Source organism: Rhinolophus ferrumequinum, chromosome 3 (assembly GCF_004115265.2).
Source record: "Rhinolophus ferrumequinum isolate MPI-CBG mRhiFer1 chromosome 3, mRhiFer1_v1.p, whole genome shotgun sequence".
NCBI lineage: Eukaryota > Metazoa > Chordata > Mammalia > Chiroptera > Rhinolophidae > Rhinolophus > Rhinolophus ferrumequinum.
The window spans coordinates 22,571,673-22,591,401 of record NC_046286.1 but is presented as its reverse complement, the minus strand read 5'-3'; the positions used below and the strand labels follow the sequence as shown (position 1 = coordinate 22,591,401).

Here is a 19,729-nt window from a genome sequence, read left to right as displayed (position 1 = left end):
AGAAATAAGCCTTTGTTTCTGTAATCCACTGACATTTTGTAGTTGCTTGTTTCTGTGGAATAAATAACCCAGCCTATCCTGTTTGACACACTTATTGCTAGTAGTATTATTATAAATAAGGTAGATAACGAAGGTTACATATAAATAGATGTTGGAAAATAAAAAGATTATGACAGTCTATAAAATCAAGAATACTTTCTAAAGGTTAAATGCAAATAAAACTGTGAGCTTTCTAGTAGCTAGATCATAAAGGTGAACATATTTGGGTACTAGATTCAATGTCTATTACATAAAAATAAATCAGCTACCAAGGAGAATCAAACTACTCAAGTTTACAAATCTTAGCTGTTTCCCATGGATCTTAACAAAAGGGATTGTATTTGACTAGCTACTGGGAGCCAATGTGAGGAAATTATTTAATCTGGGGCCTTCTTCTCTGATTGACTTGTTGCAATGATAATTACACAGCAATGAAGGAGCTACAACCACCAAAGGTCTAGTCTGAATAGGCCTACAAAAGCATGTTCTCACAGGTGGTTTTATATTTGGGGTACTTCCTGCTGTCCGACACAGACCAGGCTCAGAATAGGCATTCTCGTCTTCTACCTGCAGTAAAGGTAAGATAATATAGGAAATGGAAAGACAGCGATGTAGGGCCAATTTGTGAAACCCTCTAGCACCTTGTTCTGTTTTTTTTTCCCCCTTTCTCTCTTTTCACTTTTTCCAGTCTCATTTATTTTCTTCTTATTTCTTTTGTCCTTATTTCCTCTTTATTAACTCTAGCTTTTAGTTGAACCATTGTATGTATGTAATAGGAACATAGTGGAAAATCTTAAGCCATCAAAATTTTTCTTTTGTTTTCTTTGAATCATGATACCCCATAGCTCCAAAACTAGCGAAGCAACAGTATTCATTACTCCTGAGAAAGATGGGGTGCACTCTAAGAACAAAGAAGTCATTGTTGAACTTAAGCTTCAAATCTAGCCTTTTCAAGCACATAAAAAATCAACAGCATTGAAAGCCAGGCTTTGTGTAAAGAGAGCAGTGTTTTCTAAATTCTAAAAAAAAAAAACCTTCCTTGTACATATCATGATCTGTCTCTGATAGACTTGACTTGGAAAGCTGTACTAAAAGTTACAGTGTAAAACATATGGAGGATGTACTGCAGGAAAAGTCCACATTAGATAGGAGCTGTCAACCTAGGAGAGATGGATGAAAGAGAAAAACAGAGGCAAGAGGTTCGACTTTGGCATCCTGTTCCAACACCTTTCCAGTCACTGCTGCTGCCACCCCTTAATCACCATCTCATACCATCCATGGTAGATCTCACTGTGACTTTGAGACCAGGGCAAAAATGAGGAATAAAACACCCATATAAGTTTTGTGGAAAATGCCAGGATAAGAGGCCTTACTTCTTTCCTCGCAGCAAAACTGTGCATTGATTATCACGGCAAATCAGCATGACACTGGAACTCTGACAGGAAGGAAGCCATGACTGAAGAGGAGGTTCTGAGTTAGCCTCAACAAAATACTGAGTAAGATAGCAATGCAGAGAAAGTAGCTGACTATTTAGCTCCCCAGAGAAATGCAGGGAGACTGAGACTCCCTCTAGAGAGTCGGAAGAGACCCAGCCTTAAAAAAGCCAGCAGATACTGAAGCCTCAAAACTAGAAGCCATGACAAGGAATTATGGTTCCCAAAGTATCAGGGTGGTCCAACCCCTCTTCAGCACTCTGCCACAGAATGACCAGACACCAGCCAGGATAATCCCTCCACAGCAGAGACCAGCAAAGACACACGTAAGCACGCTCTATATTCACAAAAATACCCTCTTGGGGAGGGAGAAGAGAAAAAGAGGTGAGAAGTTCTCCAATTGGAAATTCAAAGTTAAAATAGCTGATTAGTTTTCCTAGAGACTGAGTTAATCTGAATAACCATTTGGGTTACCTTTCTTGGCAATTTTAAGATATGCTTCTCATTGTCAGGGTAATAGAATATTCTGAGATCAGACCATGAATAAACAGATAAGTATTCATTATTTTTGCATACATGCTATAATATGTTATAAGGAAATAGTATAACGTTTGATCCTTTACCATTCAAGTTGCTTTGATTTTTTTTTACCAATTTACTGAATATTTATATACAAATATATAAATTTTCCAGTAGTTCTCTCTACTTTCTCTCTTTTTTTTCTCTCCTACTGTATGATTCAAAGACTCAAACACATATAATCTATTTTGGGATATAATTGGAAAGCAAGATTAATTCTCCCACCTCAACTTTACTGAGATATAACTGACATAGAATATTGTGTAAGTTTAAGGTGTACAATGTGATGATTTGATACACATTGAGAAATGATTACCAGAGTATGGTTCATTAACACCTCTGTCACCTCCATCTCTTGGCAATACCTCACATCATTGAACAAACCCTCCATTTTGAAAGCCTCTGTCCTCTTGGCTTGTCCCTAGTAGCCTTCATTATAAAGTAGTTATCCCTTCACCGTAGCCTTGCTTCCTTATCTTCCTCTTCCAGATCACTAAGCATTGGAATGGACAATGACATTTTTTTCAGTCTTTTTCCACACTCCTTTGCTTAGTGATTTCTTCCATTCTCATGATGAATAACATTTATATTCACAAAAATACTCTCTTGGGGAGGGAGAAGAGAAAAAGACCCGAGAAATCCTCCAATTGGAAATTCAAAGTTAAAATAGCTGATTAGTTTTCCTAGAGACTGAGTTAATCTGAATAACCATTTGAATACAATAATGATTCAAGCTAGACTTTATTTGGGTGCTCTCCCTTCATATAACAACAGTCAATTAAAATCTTTATTTAAATGTTTATAGTTATCTCAAAATAGAATCGGACCAACGAAACATTTCCCTTTGCTCCCAATCACGAAATACATTCTCAATCTACTCCAGGCAAAAAATCCTGTGCATCTACTTTAAGTTCTGGATTTTTCCTCATGGTCCTTATCTTTTATATAAGCCTTGTTGGCTTTACCTCCAGGATTTATATTGCAAATCAGATTATGTTTCACATCCCTACTGAAATAATCTTCATCTCACCTGCATTCACCAGCCCCCGCATACAGAGTAAGGCTCTTAACCGGTTTCCCTGCCTCGTTTTTTTTTTTTTTTTTTTTTTTTTTTTTGCCACTTTCAGTCTTTTTTCCAAACAGCAACCAGGTTCTTGTAGAACTTAATTTGAGTTATATTATTCTTTTCGAAACCATCTGAAGGATTCCCTTTGCAATCAGAATGAAATGTAATTCTTTACATTCTTTCCTCATGCTTAATTCTCTCACTTCATCTTCCACCACTTATTTTTTTTTCTTTTCACTCTGTTTCAATTCCTTAATTTTCTGTTATTTGAACATATAAAGATCAATCTCATCTTAGGGACTTTGCACTTGTCCTTTTTTCTTTTTTCTGCTTAAAATGGTTTCCCTCCACATGGCTTTTTCCACCTCCACTTTTAGTTTTCAACTCAAATACAATAAACTCACTAAATGTCTTCTATAGGTTCTTGGAAACTGTGACTTTAAGGGAAATGACATATATCAAAACCAGTTTACCATAGGCTAATTGACATCAATAAGAGTTAAGTTCCTATAGCATATTTCTGGTCACAAAAACATCATCAGTCTTCTAAATAAAGACCCCAAACACTTCTAATATTAAACATTGAAATAAGTTTGAGGTATACATACACTTAAGAACAAGTTAAGATAATTTTTTTCCCCAACTTGCCTATTCCAGTTCAGGGGTATGGTGGCCAGTGTCTGTCCCAGTAGCTCAGGGCACAAGGCTAGACTCACTCTGGTCAGGACGCCCTTCCAGCACAGGGTGCACTCACACCCCCACACTCACTAAGACTGGGGCAATGTAGACACACCAACCAGTTCACCTCACATGAACATCTTTGGGATTTGGGAGGAAATATATCCAGAGAAAACCCATGCAGACATGGGGAGAACATGCAAACTCCACACAGACAGCGGCCCCATCCAGGAATCCAATTTGTTTTTTTCTCAACATTATAATTATACAACATTGAATGAAGTGACATTATTCAAGGACCTGCTATAGTACTACCCCCTTAGAGGGTTTTCTTGACCTTCTAAACAAAAAACAATTGTTGACTGAATGATGAACTAAAGGAAGGTATTAATATAAATAGAGCTGAATTCACCTTTGATACCTAAATTGTCTTCATGCTGACACTTTATGAGATTACCAATGTACTTATTTTACATTTATAATTCCCTTGAAATGCACTTATGAAAGAAAATGAAATATGGAGCAACTAAAAGGGTCGATCTAAATGTTTCCATGGGCAGTGCCTCTTTGTTAGCTATTTTCATAGTATTCTATTTTTTGCCTGTTGCTAACTGATTTCCCCTGTCTTGTACTCTTTCCCTCCTATCCTTCATGAAACAAGAACAACAACAAAAAAAGAAAGATAAAGAAAAAAAAGGTAGGAAGATAGAAAAGGATTAATACCTGTGATGAAAGAAATTTACAGAATCAGATGAATGTAAAATTATATTTGGGGCTTTTTTTATTACCAGTTGTGTGATTGAAATAAGAACTAATGCAATGGATAGACTACACCATATGATTTGTACAGTAAACCATCCTTGCACATTTCAAGATTGCCACCAGTAATGCTCAGAACTGCCATTTCTACTCATGCTTAATCATCACTTGCTGCCCCAATCCTCTTCCATCAAGGTTCAATGCAAACACGGAAGTGTTAAATAAATCTTTATGTTCCAATGAACCATTTCACCATCTCAAACCTCTTAAAACTTATCTCTAAACTCTTCCTCTCTTACTGAGGTGTTAGGAGCACTAACAGAGTTCTCAGAAGAAGCAAAGAGTGAAGGAGCAGACCAGACAGACAGTGACATGTGAAAGTCACAGCGGTAGTGTACCGAAGATAACGTGCAACCTCACATTACCTTTGAAGCAGCGATGCTATCCCTTAGATTTCATTCTTTGGTTGTAGCGCTCACAATTTTGATAGCTCTCAAAAATACAAAGAAGAAATGTTTTGCTTACTCTTTAAGTTGTTTCATTTCACCGTACGTTGCAACGTAAGGGATGAATGTTTCAGGACTGTCATAGGAAATTTAAAAGTAGGAACAGACACAAGCCGCAGACACAAAGGCCATTTTCCTTCTGCCTTAAAGCCCTTCCCAAGAGACCTTTTTATTCACATTGCTGAGTTCCAGCTGGTACCCCTCTGCTACTTCTAGTGCCCAGCAACACCTGTGGGTGTTTATGGACCGAATTCTCGGGAAGAGGCTGTGAGTAAACATGTAAAAGCAACTAGAGGCACAATATCTCATTACTGGAGCAGCTGGACTGCTCTGTAAGGAATTTCGTCAATGGTGGAATTCTTCTGAAGAGAAGTCTGATATGGCAACCCTTCATCCAATGGTTTTCCCCCAGAAGTCACAGGTGATGCTCTGGTAATAAACTTGCTTTCTCATCCGAGGAGAAAGAGATGTAAGGAAGATGTTGGGAAACTGTGAATGCAATTGTTGTAAGCTCAGATCTTACTTAGCAGTGCCACAACTATATTTTACAGTTGGCTAGTAAATAGATAGTTCCATATGGCTATGCCACTGGTGTTAGAAAGTCATGTGGTCCAAACCTGAAATAATTACTAGTATCATTGTCAAGTATCCAACAGGAAACAAATGGTATAGTCAAATTAGGATTAACAAAATGGATGACGCTACGAATGTTTGACTGAGGGAGTCTTTATACAGGCAAGAGTAGTTGTAGGAAAACTACAAGGAGTAATCCAGTAACTCAGGAACTCAAGACTAGTAACAGCTGAGCCATTAGTACTACTAGTCCTGCAGGAAAAGGAGAGGAAATGTTTACTGGAATCTAGAAGGAAGAGTTTCACTAGAAAAGGCCACTGACAGAAACAGTGGCTTTCTGTCATGAGAAACAGCCCACACAAGATGGGCCTTCATGGAGGGAGTCAGGGGAATATCTTCCCCCATCTTCTGCCATTTCTCACTGTTGGCTGAACCCAGCTGGAAGCCAGAGGACAAGGGAAACTGTATTCCGTATAGGTCAGCCTCCTTGGATGTAAAAGTGGTAGAGAAAGGTGGGAACAAATCTGAAGATAAGTGGTGTACTACCTTTTGCCATTCCAAGTTAATCCTCTTCCTGTATGAGCCAGTTTTCTAAGTAGCACCATCATTTACCTAATGGCATAAATCAGTAGCCTACTCATCATCTCTGTTCCCACCATGATCTTTACATCAATTTTCTGCAAATGGGTAATCCCAAATCCCCGTCCATTCTATTTATGAAATATTTATGTTCATTCCATTCTCTCACATCACTACTATTTCTCTTCACATCACTCTAGCACTCCAATCTATTTCTTAGTAGCATCTATCATTTTCAGAAATTACCCTCTTTAGTTGTTTATTTTTTTAATCTTCAAAAGGATTTTGTTCAGCACTCTCTCTCCAGTACATAGTACAGTGTCTGGCACATACAGTGGCTCTATACATAAGTGTTGAACAAATGAATGAATGCGGGTTTTCAATACTTATGAACTAAACATTACAATACATTTTAGGCAGTCTCCTAGAGATCAGTGTCCACCAGCTTCAGTCCATCATTTACAATTCTGCCAGCATTCCTTTTCTCATTCATAAATCTGATGATATGTCACACTCCTCTGTTTAAAATGACTTTTGTAGCACCTTATAGCCTTCCAAATGAAGCATTCTATTCATTGAACAATTTTTATTGAGCATACCCTCGTGTATATGAGTGGAAAACAGAGATGAGTCAACAGATTCAATAAAAGTGCCTATACTTTGCTGAGGAAAACAGTTATGAAGAATAACTTGTAGTGAGGCATAGTAGTCTAAGATAGGGGAAGCACTGAGCAAGAGTACCTGGCTTCTGGGAGGGAACAGGCTGTTAGAAAAGGCTTCCCAGAGCAAAAGAGTAAAAGACAAGAGCCAGGCATGCCCTAAAGGGGTCTGAAAACCACTTCTGGAGTGCCTCAACTCCTTAGTCTCATGTTTAAGAAACTTGAGTGTCTCAGTCCTGAAGGATGTCCCACATTTTGTCTTATGTTCCCTATTTTCTTAATTTGGACTCCCTGCTCTAGCAATAGCTGATGATTTACAGTTCTGTATATGCTTCATGTTGATTCTTGCTTCTGCAATTCTGCCCACAATGGCCCACTCATTCTTGCTGGCCTAGGAGAAAACATTCTGGTTTTAAGGAGGCCATATCCTTCGCATTCTGTCTTCCCCATCTCTGCTCAGCACAAACATATTTTTACAATCGAATATATGGTGATGGAAGGAGAACTGACTCTAGTTGTGAACATACAATGCAGTATATAGATGATGTATTATAGAATTGTACATTTGAAACCTATATAATTTTACTAGTAACCAATGTCATCCCAATAAATTTAATAAAAAAAAAAAGAGAAGGAAAGAAGGAAGGAAGGAAGGTAGGAAGGAAAGAAGGAAGGAAGGATGGAAGGAAGGAAGAAAGGAAGGAAGAGGCAACTTGACTTCTTTCTTCAATTTGCAGAGAACAGTTTGTGTTTTCCCAGGCATTAGCAAGCCTAAATTAAATGACAGTTTTGGAGATGGAAATGCTTACATTCTCTTCACATTAGCTTAGGGAGTTAACAGCCACTGGAATATGTAGAATTGCTTGAGGGAGATTTGTGACTCACCGAATTATTCCTTCATGTTTTAAAAGATAAATCAAGGTTTTTTCAATTACTCTGAGTAAACATAGCCAAATGTTAACTTCATATTTAATTTAATGTAGACCATTTGATCTGAAGTGAAGTGAACAGCAATAGATGTGAGACCAAACAGATAAAAAATTATGGACCTTTAATTGTAAATATACAACTAATTATTGGTATGCTTGGGTTATTGCCGATTTGTGCCTCTGTGCTACTATAGATAAAAAACAACTCATATTTATTCTTAGCAATTGGTACTATAATGATTGCAAACAGTTGAAAAGCATATATGTATCAAAAACTTAACTAATAAACATCTTTTCCAAAATTTTCTAATCACAATTATGCGCTGATGTTAAATCAAAACAAAAGTAACAATATGGAAACTATAGAAAGTAGCAATTATGATATTACTTTATTATTGCAGAAGTACATAATTAGCATAGCAAAACTGAAATTCACAAATAAAATGTATTATTAAAATGCACATTCATTTTTTAGCCAATGCAGTTGCTTTACAGCTTTATGAGTATGACATAAAGATATCAAGTTCAAAAAGAAGTTCAACAGTATGCAAATTGTTAAAAAACCAAGACATCACTTTTAAAACTAATCATCCAACCAAATATTTAGGAACTTAATTCCAATGCTAATAATTGAGCTAATGATTTGAAAATGGATATACAAATAACAAATACATTGGTTATTTTTATTAGCATTATCCTTTTGGCAAGTTAATGGGAATTTATCAAATTGATCACAAAAAAACCCTGCCAACTATGTCATATTATGATGCAACTAATTACTATTTTATGGATTCAAATTTATCATGAAATAAATCATGCAGACTGTAACTTATGATAACAGTTTTTGCCTTCAAGGGCAATTCTGTAATTCTGTACCAGTGTCATTAAAGATACCAGTGTATATTTATACTAGAGTATTTTCTTAAGCAAAAATGAATTGAACAGCTGCCATATTATTATGCCTTACATTACTATACTTAATGACCGAGTGTCATTAAATCCATCTTAACATTTTTCCATTGATGAGGAATAGGATCTTCTGTTGACTGGCTACAAAGACTTGCTTGAAAGAAAGTGATTGTTAATGATCCATGGCTCTTAATGAATCATGAGTCCTCCAGGTATTTGGATTGGTGAAGGATCTCTGGTTTGACTTGATATTCTGGAGGTTCTATATAAAAGTAAAAGTAAAAGTTAACAATATTCCATTTTAAGTATTTTACAAATGTATGTGTGCTTATATTTTTGGATCGATTCTGTGCCTGACAGGGAAAAATAATCAAGTTCCTGAATGTAAAGTCTCAATACTAGAATGGAATTCTATGGTCTTTCTAGAAGTATCAATCATGCATTTAACTGTAATTTCCAAATAATCATTTCCAAAAAGAAAAAGAGTCCTTTCTTTTTCAAATATTTGTGTTATAAATTACTGGTTTCTCTGCAAATTTCTTTGAAAATTTAGGGCTGTTTTCATTTAGCGTACCACGAAACAAATGCAAAAACCTCAGTCTTTACTGCAGAAAAGTGTTCACATGGATTATACCTGACCACCAGGTGAGCGGCATCCAGCCTTCTTTTATTGAGAAAGCATTATTTACCTCCAGATGTGGGTTAATGCAGGTTTTGTTTTTAATGATGCTTTTGTTTTGTTTGGTTCTTTCTTTCTATTATGACTTTTACTTTTGTCATTTGGGTCTGGATCTTTCAGATTACATATAAGGATCAATTTTAAATTGTATGGAAAATAATTTATAACTAAGTGTAATATACGTAACAGTATGAATAATTTGCTTTAAAATACATATTACAGTAAATTCAAGATTTTCATCTATAACACTCCCATTGTCATCCAGTAAAGGGATATGCCTTTCTATGCAGGAAAGAGAGGAGGTAAAGTTACAGCTGATACACAGGGAATTTTAAATTGCCATCACCTTATTTATCTATGGCACAACAAATAATCTGTAAAAACCCATGGGCCTATGTGGCAGATATGAACTTTATATATTATATGTGTGGCTAAGAAATCAACACTGAGAACCATTAAAATAAGATTTTTACTAATCTAGGAAACCATTCGTGCTTCTCTGGAAGAATATGCCTATGATAGAATATCGAGGCAGGCCCAGTAATTGAACATGGCTCTCAAATATTTTAAATCAAATAAAGGAAAATTTTAATAAATTCCAAATGCTATTTTCCCCCTTGAAACTGACTCTTGTTATTTGGCCTTTAAGTGTATCTTAGAATCCAAGGAATATCTCTTCGTAAAAAGACACATTTTAAGGCCTTGGAGAAAAGCAGTGTGTTGTGGTACTGATATTGGTAAGCATCAAATTAAATGCTTAGAGACGTTGGATCCAATGAGTGGATGCGTTTAGCTGGCAATGCATTTAATAATAAATATGTTTGAATGACCATAGGCAGAGTATACACTCATCCTCTGCCCAACACTTTGATATTGCTATCTACCTACCCGCTTCAGTCTTTCATTTTTTCTGCCTGGTTGTCTCAGTCTGAGATTTCTGGAGGAGCAATATGTATACATGCTTTGTATGGTTTACTGTGTTGCCCCCTCTGAGAACTAAAATGAGGAATAAAATGCGTATTGTCTCTGCTCCTCTCTGGGTCTAATCTTACTGATAAATGTATTTTATGTATGTGTTTGTATAATAAATACTATATATATGTATATGCACACACATATTTCTTCATTAACATTTATGATACTCAAATTACATGGACATATACTCATACTGGTAGGTATAATGAATCAGCAAATGGACATCACTGATATTTAAATATGATGTTACTTTTTTAAATTAAAGTAAGCAACTGCACACCAATTTATATCTATTTGAAAATGGTAAATAAGTGGAAAAGAATTTTAAACCCTAGACGTCTAGAAATCTAGAGATGGATGTGTCTCAAATCTCAAATCTCTCATGCCTGCTGGAGCATTACTGCATTCGAGCAAAGCAGCCAAGGAAAAAGAAGATTTGGAAAGAGTGAATTAATGTCAGGCAGTAGTAATAAGTCTTTCTAACAGTACCTCGTGAGGCCTCATTAAGTGTCTTTTTTTAATGACTGCATATTAAAACATGAATAAAGTCATTAGCATATAAAAAATTGAAATGAAGAGTAAATCTTCAGGTAGACAGAAACTGTATGAAGCACACACCAGGTCCATTATGTAAGCTGATTAATACTGCAAGTGATTTGAATAAGGCATGCCGTCAAGTTCAATTTGGGTTTTGTAAAAAAATCAGGGGAAAGATTGATAACAGTTTAATTAGGGGGGACAATACATATGTGCTTGTAAAAATGTAATGTAAAAAAATCCCTTATGATCACTTTTCCCTGACATATGAAGACTAAGAGTAATGTTTCCATGAACCTGTCCCACATTAAAAGTTGATTTAGTAGGTCTTAATGGAGAAGTTTTCATGCTCAGGCCCTTTGTGAGCTCTGCCATTGTGAAATGTGCTTTAACAGGGCTGATTCAATTCCAGCCCTTTCCTTCCCTTCTCAGTTGTATCCAGTTACCTCAGCTTGAACGTAACCAAGAGAAGGATTCCACAGGTGACTGTCATGCACATGACAGCATAAATTACTTCTCCTAGGAACGAAAAATTAAAAAAAAAATTATTGGATTTCTAGAGAGAATAAATAATAAAAATAGTATAGAGGTTTGATTTTTAACTGACCGTTGAAGGGGGAATGAAATCCACGTAGAGTTATTTCCTTCGCCTGTTTTCTTTTATGCAATGTAATGCCTTTTACATTGGACAGAGTTGGATAATCTGAAAGAAAATAATGAAAGTGAGATTAAAATATTTAAAGGTAGTGCATTATTTTTATACCGTGGGTTGTAATTTGCTTTATGTTTATAAGGAACCAATTTATTTCAATTATACTATTTTAATAAAATATGATAGATGAGGGTGAAAGTGGGAACACTTTTCTTAAATTTTAACAGCTTGTTTTCACCTTTTAATCAGATAATTTCCTTATAGAAACTTTTTTTTTCCAAACCATGATTAGAAAAAAGATTATATTTATAAGATTGTACCTTGTAAATAGACTTGGTGGAAAAAAGGACAGAAACCTTAGGCTACCTATTGGGATATTGAAGATGATTCCTTCATTACATGAGTGATTGTTTTAATGTTTTTAATGGTACCTTGTTACCCTAAGACCCACTGTATTTATGAATTCTTACAAAGGAGAGTCCTTAAACCAATCACTCTGTTTACCCCTCAGACCTTTCAGTATCTGGGTTTGCTTGTTTCCCCTGTTCTGTTTCCCACTTTTAACCCCTTCAGTTAAAAACCCCTTCCCATTTTTAACCCCTTTGTCTCACTTAAGGGCTCCTCTTGGCCACTCCATGGCCTCAGTGTTCATTTCACCTCACTTCACAAAACACAAGACAAAAAGATGCGATCCTTAAAATTAATTGATAGAGCTGTTTTAGGTGACTTTTGCTAGTAACTTTGTAGTGACATCACCCCTAGTATTGACTCAATTCAACATAACTATGAATCTCACACATACCTAAATAGCCGTGGGTTTTGAGGCTTAAAAAAAAGAAAAGAAAAATTATATAAAGTTTCTACTTGAGGGAGGCCTTCCTGTCCTCTGTTATAGATGTTCATACATTTTGAGACCTGGAAATCCAAGTCTGAGTGGATAGTTTTTTGCAGAAATGAATGTATCAAGTGCAGGATATTATATCTGGTGACAATAGGCTCTGAACAGGAAGGGAGATGAGAAGATATGTTACCAACAGTTCCATTTAGTCCTCTCTCTACCCGGGGCTGCTGCTGTTCAGAAGCCGGCTCCTTGGAAGCCATGCTTTGAGGTGTATGTTAGGAATAATTGGTAGAAAGCAAGGAGACAGACTGTTTCAGATTAGTAACAAAACTCTCAGGGTGGGCCCAGAAGAAACAGCCGGAAATAAGAGCTAGAAGAGCAACTGACGATTTTGTGACTAAAAAAACCCTTTCTCAAGGGGTCTGAACTTTAATACAGTGAAGATATTTTTAGTTCAAGATTTTTTAAATCCCCAACTCACATATTGGGTTATCATAGAGCGTTTATGGAAGTTTCTACTCTTACCTTAGAAACTGAAAAATTAACCTCTTCTGAATGGAAAAGGAATAGACGTAGAGCTTGTGAAATTTTTTCACTTCTGTGGTTGTAAAATAAATTGTGTTATTCACTCTAAAGTTGAAATGGAAAAACGGGACTATTTCAAATAATGCCATGCTTATAATAGTGTTCCTTTTTGGTAGAATTGATTTTATTCAAATTGAGCATACAGCTTTTTAGTGAAATAAATGATCATAATAAAATATTATATTTAAATCGATTTGGGACATGAATTTGCTTCTTTTTAATTCTATGCTTTTTGTGTGTGTGACATTTTAGGCAGATTCATGGCCTAAATGTAAATGTATATAGTGTACATTGATTATTTGAATGATGCTATAATTTTCTTTTGTGACATTCTATCTCTCAGTGCATTTGGTCTAGTAGTTTGGTGTCATGATTTATCTTTTCATAAAAATAAAGGTATTATTTTGACAAATTAGGCTATCTTTTAGATATATAACTGCCTAAACTAACTGTTAAACATTCATCTAGCAAAATTTAGAAAGAATCATTTCATTCACTAATTTTCACTCACATGGAACTCATTAACAGCGTTATACTAGATCAATGACAGAAATGCTACCTAATAATCCCAGTGAAAATTTTAATGTGTCTAGCAATCAATCTACAATCTTAAATATTGCACCCTAGGAGGATACCCAATATCAGTTAGAGAGATTAATGTTATGGAGGGTTTCTTGGCTACTGAAGCCCACTGGGGATTCTTCTCTGCCTTTTATAAACAGTGAGGTTTACAGTGTTTTATAACCATGAAATTAAAGTCGGCAGAGTTAATAACCAACCTCAGTCCCACACCATCTGCTATATTTATATATAAACACTGTCAGTGACTTGTTTATCTTATCTTGTTCCCTAGAGAAATTAAACACTATTATGAGCTACACTGCAAAATCCCTGTGCATTTGATGGGAAATCACGATGAATTTAGCTTTACATTAAGACAAAATTTAAATAGTGTTCTCCCCAAACGAGCTACAGAGATGTGATCATTTCTATTATTTTCTTCCAAAATCCTTGTGCAGAAGTGGCTGAAGACCAAAACTCTACTTTGTATAACGTATCCGAAATAGTACATGAATTGTAAGAAAAAAATGTGATAGATCAGATATGAAATGACTTAAAATAAATGTCAGAATGCTTGAAATAAAAATTTTACAAAGATCACAAACTGCAAATTTGTAAGCCTTTGATTAAAATTTCAAATAAAACATAACGTAGAAGATTCTGCTTGGAAGAAAAATTTTGGCGAAGTGAACACTTTCATTGATTGATTTAACAATATATTTAGTAGCTGTTCTTTTAATTGTTAATGCATCACATCATATAGTTAAAGCATTTTTTTTTTGCTTTATTTCCATGATTAAATAAAAGAGTGCCAATACCATGGTCATATTTTAGTAATAATGAAAATTCAAGGATGGCCTTCTCATGTACCCAAGGGTTGGTGCTACTTATCGGCTTTAATATATTTAATTTCTAATTTAGTCAACAATGCCTCATCTGAAGGTATACAATTCCCAAATTGAAAATGAGTTTTGAATTGTTTCACCTAATGATCAGGAGTGAAATTTCATATATCATGGACTCTTTTGATCATTGTTGTTTGAAAGCCCCCTTCTAAGATGGATCTAAGGTTGCTGTTGAGAAGAAAGGAAAATATATAAGCATCTTTAAATATGAAAAAAATAATACGTTAGAAATATGACAAACCAAAGAATACACACAGAAAACGAGGATATAATACCATTGCTGCTGAAACTTATGTTGTAAAAACTAAACTAACTAAATAATATGCTTTCTCTAAATAATTATGATAGGCATCAACAAGGCATGTTCATTTATTTAGTTCACAAACTTCAAAGAAGATAAATCCATGTCTTAGGTTTATTTTCTAGCACTATGACTAAACACATGCTGGTTGCCTGGGGCTGGAGGAAGGGGAAATTTAGAGGTTTTAGTCAAAGTGTACAAAGTTTCAGTTATGCAAGATGAGCAAGTCCTAGAGATCTACCATACACTCTAGTGATTATTGTTAGCAAGGCTGTATATATACACTTAAAAATTTGCTGAGAGGGTAGATCCCATGTTAAGTGTTCTTATCGCACACACACACAAATAATAATGAAAAGGATGGGAAGAAACTTATGATGTAGGTTGCAGTAATGGTTTCACAGTGTATACTTATCTTCAAACTCATCAAGCCACATATATTAAATATGTACAGATTTCTGTATGTCAACAAAGAAACACATAATGAATAAGTATATGAGGTCTGACATTTAAGTTCGCGAACTCATCCTAGAAAAAGTGCTACATACCTCACGGTTGAATATCACTATGGTCACCTTTGAAGTACTCCCCTTGGGAAGCTATACACTTATGCCAGCACCTAGTCCACCCTTCAAAACAATTTTGGAACTCTTTTTCTGGAATGGCCATCAGAGCTATCGTCATATTACCCTTGATGTCCTGAATGTCATCAAAATGTCTTTCTTTCAATATTTCCTTTATCTTCAGGGAAAGAAAGAAGTCATTGGGGGCCAGATCAAGGGAGTAGGGAGGGTGTTCCAATACAGTTATTTGTGTACTGGCTTAAAAACTCCCTCACTAACAGTGCTGTGTGAGGTGGTGTATTATTGTGATGTAAGAGTCATGAATTGTTGGCAAAACTTCTGGTTGTCTAACTTTTTCACGCAGCCTTTCCAGCACTTCCAAATAGTAAACTTGATTAACGATTTGTCCAGTCAGTACAAATACATAATGAATGATCCCTCTGATATAAAAAATTGGATAGCAACATCGTTGCAACAAGTTCTCGAACTTAATTGTCAAACATTTGTCTTGCTCTTTTGACATGAGCCAAAAAGCTCAGGGTTAGTAAATGACAATACAGACAATCCCAGTTTATGATGGTTTGGCTTCATGATTTTTTTACTTTACCATGTGCAAAAGTAATATGCATTCAGTAGAAACTGTACTTTGAATTTTGATCTTTTCCCAAGCTAGTGATATGTGGTGTGATACTCTTAGGAGCTACACAGTGGCAGTGAGATTATTTTGCCCAACTGGAGGCTAATGTAAGTGTTCTGAGCACATTTAAGGTAGACTAAGCTAAGCTGTGGTATTTGGTAGGTTAGGTGTATTAAATGAATTTTTGACTCATGATATTTTCAATTTATGATGGGTTTGTTGGGAAATAACCCCATCATAAGTCTAGGAGCATCTATTGACAAGCCTAACAATGGTTGACCCTTGGTTGAATGACAAATTTGTTCACATGTCTAGATGATTTGCTTGGTGATTATACTAAGTCTCAAAGGCAGTAATAAAATCTCTCCAATGTTCTACATTATCTTTAATAGTTTCTGCAAATAATGAAATAGTCACTGACGTAGCAATTGGAATACAAATTATGCTATTTCTGATAAATAACACTGTATTAGATCAATATAATATTATTGTTTCAGAAGGCAATAGTTTTAAACCTTGAAATTAAAAAAAAAAAACTGTCACCTGTAACTTTGGGCTCATACGAAACAGATCTAACGATATCAATTAAAATAGAAACAGAATATTCCTTGTTAGAGTATACATCTATAGATACACAAGTGTGCATGTATAGAATTACAAAATTGATAGGACTTCTTAGATTATCTGATACGGTATACCACTTAATATAATGCTTTTCAAATTATAATGTGAATCTTCTGTTTATCTTAAAATGCCAATTTTGATTCAGTAGGTCTGGGAAGACAATGGTGATGCTGATGCTTCTGGCAAAATATAGATATATATAGAGGATGCCAAAAAAATGTATACACATTTTAAGAAAGGAAAAAAAAAACAGTATTAAAATTGTAATACTCAGTATATACCAGTAACAAAAGATGAATACAAGTCATATGTATACATTTTTTGGCAACCCCAGTATATGTATGTATGCATGTACATCTATAGGATGGAAGAGAGAGCTGCATGCACATGTTCATACAACTCATAAAATGTTTTGCTTCTTTTTATATGATGCTTAATGCTTTACAAGGCACTTTGAGACACATTGTTTAATTTTATAACAACTAGTCAAATAGTAATTATTAGCTCAACTTAATAAAGAAACTCAGACTCAGAATAGTTTTCTTGTGGAAGATCACGGAGTTGGTAAACAATGAAGATGCAAATTTGTAGCAAAATCTTCTACCAATTATATATAAAATCCACCTCATAGAAACCACAAAAACCATTTTTAGCTTTTTCCTATGAGGCAGCCAATTGGATTAGGAAATACATTTGAAAAATAATAGAGACAAGTTGTATTTGATAGCGTTGTACAATAAGTAGCATTTAATAGTATCTGATTGCAAATATTCATGATTACAAAGGTCAGACAATTAAGTGCGCGAACTTTCCACCGTTTAAATGCATGGTAGAAAGTTCGCGGACTTAATTGCCAAACCCATGTTTGTTTCTGTTGCTGAAATTCACAGTAGAAGAAGTGACATAAAAATCTAATACTAAAGCATCTAAAATGCCTCACATACACCTGTAGGATATTTGAACTTTCACACACTTCGGAAATATGTTCATTTTCAATGTAATCAAATAAATCAGCTGCTTTAACTTTGAGATTTAACAGAAATATAAAAAAAATGAATGCTGCAATTTTCAAGGCATGTTATCTTAGATTATGATATCAAAAATGAGCATTTTCTGTTCTTAAGGATTTATAGTTAGGACCATATGTAAATCTTTCCAGAGTATTCACCAGGCAAAGGGCATATAAAGAATAATACACAAAAGATTAGTGTAACTGTTTACAAACAGACATCACTGTATCTTTGGTTACTATAATCTATATCGACATTGACACAACCTGAGTCTTACATAAAAAATATAAAGTAGCTCCATTCTTAAAACTGCCTATATCTGGAATGAGTTTAATAGAAAAAAATAATATGTTCCCAAAATTAAACAGTCATTTTTACCTTGAATTATATTATGCAAGCACTAGGAGGACTTTGAATAAGACTAATGTAAGATAAGAATTGGAATAATTTACACTATATTTTATCAACTTCATAAATCTATGTTTTTATATACAGAGGTTTTTAACATATAGAACTTTTATTATAAAATGTATGTGGCAATACCATTAATTGTCTAGATAGCTTTCTGATGTCTCCATTTGGAGTTGAAGGATTTAATAATGTCTACCCTTTTGGAAATGTATAAGATTTTACCTGGCTGGCTTAAGCAATTTTTTCATAGGCTGCTTAAAAACATCAGGGGAAAGAGAGTTAGAGGGGAAAAAACAAAATAAAGCAAAGAGATACATTTTGGAGGGACTTCATAGTCATTTGGAATGATAAGATAATTCAGAGAGTTTTGTAAGTTATTGAGTTTTAAAATGGAAAACATATATATATATATATATATATATATATATATATATATATATATATATATAATTGCAGTATCTCTTTCCCGCACATAAATTTGCAAATTATCAGGGAAAAGCTGAATATAAAAGTGTGATATATGTTCTTAATTCTCCTTAGACAACAACCTTCTCGAGAATTGACACCATATCTATCTAATTTACAGTATAATATGGCTAGTATAATGGCATGCTTATACAATTACCTAATGGCCAAAAAGTATATATTAGCAAATTTCATATTTGAAAGAGCACATCTGTCACTGTTTAGTGACATACACTGCACAATATATGATTATGTAATTTTCTTTCTCATCTTAACTGACATCACCCTTGGTGTGTCACATAAATCATATTTTTTTCCACTTATTATCACCATTTTTTAAAATGTAAATCGGTGTCTTAACTGCAATGCATATGGTTACTCAATCAACAAAAATGTGTTAATAACCAGTATTTCCTGGTGATTATTTCTAAGAGTTTAGTTTGTTTATTGATGGGCAAATTGATGGGTATCATTGGATTCACAGCTATCTAAGTGGACTCAGCAAATTCAAAGTTTGTTTGAAGAGGCAAAATTTTCTAATCCGTGTCCCAAAAACCACTAGTTCTAGTTCTGAAGAATACTTTTTTTATGTGCTTGCCAAATAAAAGATTCCCATAAGTTAAATGACTGGAAATTCTAGATTAAACAAAATAAGTTATGTACATTTTTTACTGCAAGTGTTTTCTAGTTTTTTACTATTGTAGAGGGGAACACTTTCCCTAAATTTATTTTCTCCACAGGATGTATCTGGGAATCCATAAAAATTCATCTAGGAAAACATGGGTATTTATGATTGATAGACAAATTTTTATATATTTTGGGTGGGTATAAGATGTTTATTAAGGATTCTTAGTCAACAGAAACTCAGAGAATGCAATATTAACAGTATTTTGTATCTGTAAATGTAGGCACTAATTTATAATACTTTCCTCTACTAGGCACATACGTTCACAAGCACCTGACACCACAATTTTTCTTGTTCTCTATTCTTGGGAGTCAAGCAAACTTTTCACCCTGTGGTTTGGGAGATGCCTAATTTCCCAAATGCTACTCCTATAGCCCCTTGGAGAGGTTAGCATGATGTAACATTAATTCCACGTTTGCTGCCAGTTAATTTCCCATTCTTCAATTTCTTAACTTGTCCTCATGGGATATGGTGAATTTGGAATTTGCCCTCTACTTTGGAGACCTATTCCAGCAGAACTAGCAGGAGTTCATGGATCATTTATACCTAGTCACCTACAAATGTCCACAGGACCATGTGGCAGAAACCA

General features: G+C 34.7%; 1 protein-coding gene across 1 annotated transcript in view; it reads right to left on the bottom strand.

Annotated features, from left to right (window-relative positions):
- Positions 1-8,705: 8,705 nt before the first annotated feature.
- Positions 8,706-19,729, bottom strand: part of GFRAL (GDNF family receptor alpha like) — a 52,459-nt gene continuing 41,435 nt past the window's right edge. Inside the window, exons 7-9 of the mRNA XM_033103640.1 lie at positions 11,508-11,603; positions 11,347-11,419; positions 8,706-8,971 (exon numbers count right to left, since the gene is read on the bottom strand). Coding sequence (XP_032959531.1) covers positions 8,899-8,971; positions 11,347-11,419; positions 11,508-11,603 — 242 coding nt within the window. The 3' untranslated portion in view covers positions 8,706-8,898. The remainder of the gene's footprint in view (positions 8,972-11,346; positions 11,420-11,507; positions 11,604-19,729) is intronic.